This window comes from Pyrus communis, chromosome 16, assembly GCF_963583255.1.
Source record: "Pyrus communis chromosome 16, drPyrComm1.1, whole genome shotgun sequence".
Lineage (NCBI taxonomy): Eukaryota > Viridiplantae > Streptophyta > Magnoliopsida > Rosales > Rosaceae > Pyrus > Pyrus communis.
Window position 1 is genome coordinate 4,145,284 of NC_084818.1, and position 3,843 is coordinate 4,149,126.

Consider the following 3,843-nt stretch of genomic DNA (forward strand, 5'->3'; position numbering starts at 1 on the left):
TAGACTGATTTAATTAAATTTATTATATATCGTATTAATAAGTGTCTATTTATACTTAAAAATACATAATTGTTTGTGGATACATAAAATTGTAAAATAAAATGAATATTTTGAAAATATGGGGAACAAACATATAATGAGTGTTTATCCAAGTATTTAATAAACCTCCTACAATTTATTGAACAAAAATAAAATGCAAAAAAAAAAAAGAATGTAAGTGAGAGTCGTGAGTCTAGACGACCTAGGTGGGTGTCTAGGCGATCGAAGCAAATGTCTAGACCGGTCTAGGCAGATGTTTAAGTAAGTCTAAGCATCATTTTTTAATCTTCAAACACTTAAGAAATAATTCGAGTAGTGACCAGCAACTTAGCACTTAAGCGGAATCTAAACGGCACAAGACTTTGAACAATGTCTCAAATAACGTTATTAGTGGGATTATCGGATTGATCAATAACATATAATGTTTTAATATGCACCGATGCGTACTACACGCATGAACACTAACTCGAATCTAACGACACCAGATCCACTAAAAATTATGTTTTCTATAAAAAATAGTAATAAATTAAAAAAGCTGAGAGAAACAAGAATCACCCACTTCCCTCCATTATTTATTCTTTTGCCGATCGCGCCATCTCTCTCCCATAGTCTTAGGTAATTGACAAGTGTTCTGCACATTAACAGTGTTTCAAGATTTGCTTTCGTGATCGTCTCCATTTGTACGATCGCAATTTTTCAGATAAACAGAGAGCTCTGCTATCTGGTGTTTTACAGAGACAGAGAGAGATGCTCTGTTCCGGCCGACTTTTGGCCGTTTCCTTCCCGCTAAATCGGTACTGCCCGTACAAATTGCATAGCTCTAGCTGCTCCGGATTCAGCTACGCAAGAAGCCCCAAATCAACAAGCAGCTCCAAATGGAGATCCATGGCGATGGCGTCCGACCCCGACTCCTCCTCTTTCGGTCCCTCTGTCGACTCTGATCCTAATCCCGCCGCCGATACCAACCCAGCCGGGTACTCTGATTCCCTCCCTCTCTCTCTCTCTCTCTCTAGGAAATTAACAGAAAGTGGAAATTCAAAGTTCCAAGATTTGGTTTGTTACTTGCACTTTGAAATTTATCTGATTGCAGACAGTTTACTGGTCCTCAAAAGTTTGTAACTTTCTGTGAAAAACCCATGTGATTGATTTGCTGTTGATGTTAATTAACCCCAACAATGATACGGATTGCTTTGTAGCCTGTAATTTTTATTTATTTTTTAGTATTTTTTTTGGTCAAAAGCTTGTAATTATTCAATCTTATTTTACATGCTTAATTATGCAGATTTTGTATCATAGAGGGGCCTGAAATGGTGCAGGACTTTGCCAAAATGGAGTTGCAGGAGATCAAAGAGAATATTCGAAGCCGACGAAACAAGATTTTCTTGCATATGGAAGAGGTGAGCCCACTTTCTTCGTCTTAGCATGTTGTTGCATATGATTGCCATTTCAGACAGACTCGTTATAATTTTTCTTGCCAGAAATGTGCTTTGTCAAATTGTAAGTATGTTGGTTGCCTTATAAGCTTCAATCTGTGTAGGTTCGCAGGCTGCGGATACAACAAAGGATTAAAAGCGCAGAGCTTGGAACGTTAGACCAAGAAAACGAACTTCCTAGTTTTCCGTCTTTCATTCCATTTTTGCCTCCCCTGGTAAGCTGCTTGCTCCTATGAAGACATTTATGTTCATGGTTAATAAAGGTTTCACCGTTTCAGTAACCTTGGCTATTTCATTTCCCCGACATTTTTATATAGCCTTTTGTTGATTCGTATGAAAATTGTGAATGTATTGCTTGCAGAGTTCAGACAACCTTAAGCAGTACTATGCTATCTGTTATTCAATTATTGCGGGGTTTATACTTTTCGGTGGCCTCATATCACCCTCTGTAAGTTCTTTACGCTTTAACTTTGTAATTAGTTTTAACAGTTATTCATAAACATTACATTTTGTCTCGAAGAGTATGTTGGCCAACGTTTTCTGATTTTCTTTTACTGGTTTGACAATATGTTTCTGAATTTGCAAGTCAAAAAATAAGGAAACATATCAAATAAGTATAGTTTGGATTTGGTTATGTTTCTAACTCTTTGCCTACAATTATCTTTACATCTTCCAGCTGGAGTTGAAGCTGGGGATAGGAGGCACATCATACAAAGATTTTATAGTAAATATGCATCTGCCGTTGCAGTTGAGGTATGGCTTGTGTTTCAGGCTTTTAACCCTCCCGTTCTCTAGTAATTATTGTTTTGAAATTTTGTATAATCTATCTTGATATGAATCTTTTAATTCAATAGTTCCTATGTAGGAACCAAAAGTAGTAAATTTTACTTTTGGGAACCGATATAGTCAAATTTTATGAGAATCCTCAAGTTTTACACATTGGAAAAATGTAGGATGTCATCTATCTTGACATGAAGCAGCTAAATGATGTTGATACTATGCTGTTACCAGTTTCGCTTATTGACCTGCTATGCTTTCAAACTGCAGCCAAGTTGATCCCATTGTGGCGTCGTTCTCAGGAGGAGCAGTCGGAGTGATCTCAGCATTGATGGTAGTTGAAATAAACAATGTGAAACAGCAGGAGCAAAAAAGATGTAAATATTGTGTTGGAACTGGTATGATATTGTCCTATATTTCTCACTTTTAGTTATATGTTTTGCAATACCTTTAAATATATAAGATGGAGATGTTTGTATTGGCTTCGTATGTCAACTACTTGGGTTGGACCAAATGAATCTACTAAATCTAGGGTTGCCTCTTGAGCCAGAATATGTCCATTACGGTTAATTGCTTTGAATTCGCTACCTGTTATTGTCTGGTCTACCTTCTCTATATTCTTGATCAGTGTATTCGATACTTATGCAGGATATCTTGCTTGTGCTCGCTGCTCAAGCACTGGAACCCTTGTTCTTACTGAACCAGTATCAACAGTTGATGGCAGAAGTCAGCCCCTCTCACTGCCTAAAACCGAAAGATGTTCGAACTGCTCAGGAGCGGGAAAGGTTAGACATATAAAAATGTCATTGAATGTTTATTGCATACTAAATTTCTCTTCTTGCCTGCCACTTAGTTGTACTTGGCTCATCGTATAACTTGGAATTGCTGACTCGCATGTTTGGTGAATGATACTTGTGTTTGTTGGGCACGCGAAAAACATTTTGGAAGAAAAAAAGCGCACCGGAAATGAAGTTTAGGATAATTTGGTAGCAAATTTTTGAGGGGTGATTTCCAAATGTCGACTATTTCTTACATTGTGTCTGTAATTTGGCAGGTAATGTGTCCTACATGCCTTTGCACTGGAATGGCGATGGCAAGTGAACACGACCCTCGGATTGATCCCTTCGATTAGAACTGCAACGCCATAATTTGTTGTTGCCCTACCACTTAGAAACTTTTTATTTTTCTCCTCTCTTTTGATGCAATGCAATACATACATCGTCTTCTGAGTCGTTATGTAACCAAGAACTTGTATATACATCAATTGTTCAGGAAAAAGGCTAGACATCTTAATAAATTGAAAGGTTTCTTCCTTTGCGCAACATCTTCCCCTTTTTCCTTTTGTTGCTCGAAGAGAGTGAAAATGCCAATTTCGCCAGGATTTGTGGTGGTGAAATCAAGCCTACCTAAACAGCAAATACTTGCGCTACACAGACGATGGAGATTTGGATGGCCTGCCAGCTCCAGGGGTTTCTCAAATTCACCGGAGCGCAGGCCGGGAGCCATTCCGCAAAGTTCGAAGTAGTGATGGCTGTTAGAATATATAGTCAATGGTCCATGATTGTGACACTTGTCACAATCTTGGTGTTTTGGT

At 38.0% G+C, this 3,843-nt stretch overlaps 1 protein-coding gene across 1 annotated transcript; it reads left to right on the forward strand.

Moving 5' to 3' along the window:
* The first annotated feature begins 562 nt into the window (after nt 1-562).
* On the forward strand, nt 563-3,566 carry LOC137720466 (protein ORANGE, chloroplastic-like). The gene is made up of 8 exons (XM_068459534.1): nt 563-1,013; nt 1,322-1,436; nt 1,577-1,687; nt 1,834-1,920; nt 2,149-2,225; nt 2,520-2,647; nt 2,898-3,034; nt 3,304-3,566. The coding sequence occupies exons 1-8, from the start codon at nt 787-789 to the stop codon at nt 3,379-3,381; spliced, it is 960 nt and encodes a 319-aa protein (XP_068315635.1). The 5' UTR covers nt 563-786; the 3' UTR covers nt 3,382-3,566.
* The last annotated feature ends 277 nt before the right edge of the window (nt 3,567-3,843 follow it).

Coding starts and splice junctions, on each gene's coding strand:
- LOC137720466 (XM_068459534.1), top strand. CDS start 787: ATGCTCTGTTCCGGCCGACTTTTGGCCGTTTCCTTCCCGCTAAATCGG. Junction 1,437..1,576: donor TTTTCTTGCATATGGAAGAG/GTGAGCCCACTT, acceptor CAATCTGTGTAG/GTTCGCAGGCTGCGGATACA. Junction 2,226..2,519: donor CATCTGCCGTTGCAGTTGAG/GTATGGCTTGTG, acceptor TTCAAACTGCAG/CCAAGTTGATCCCATTGTGG.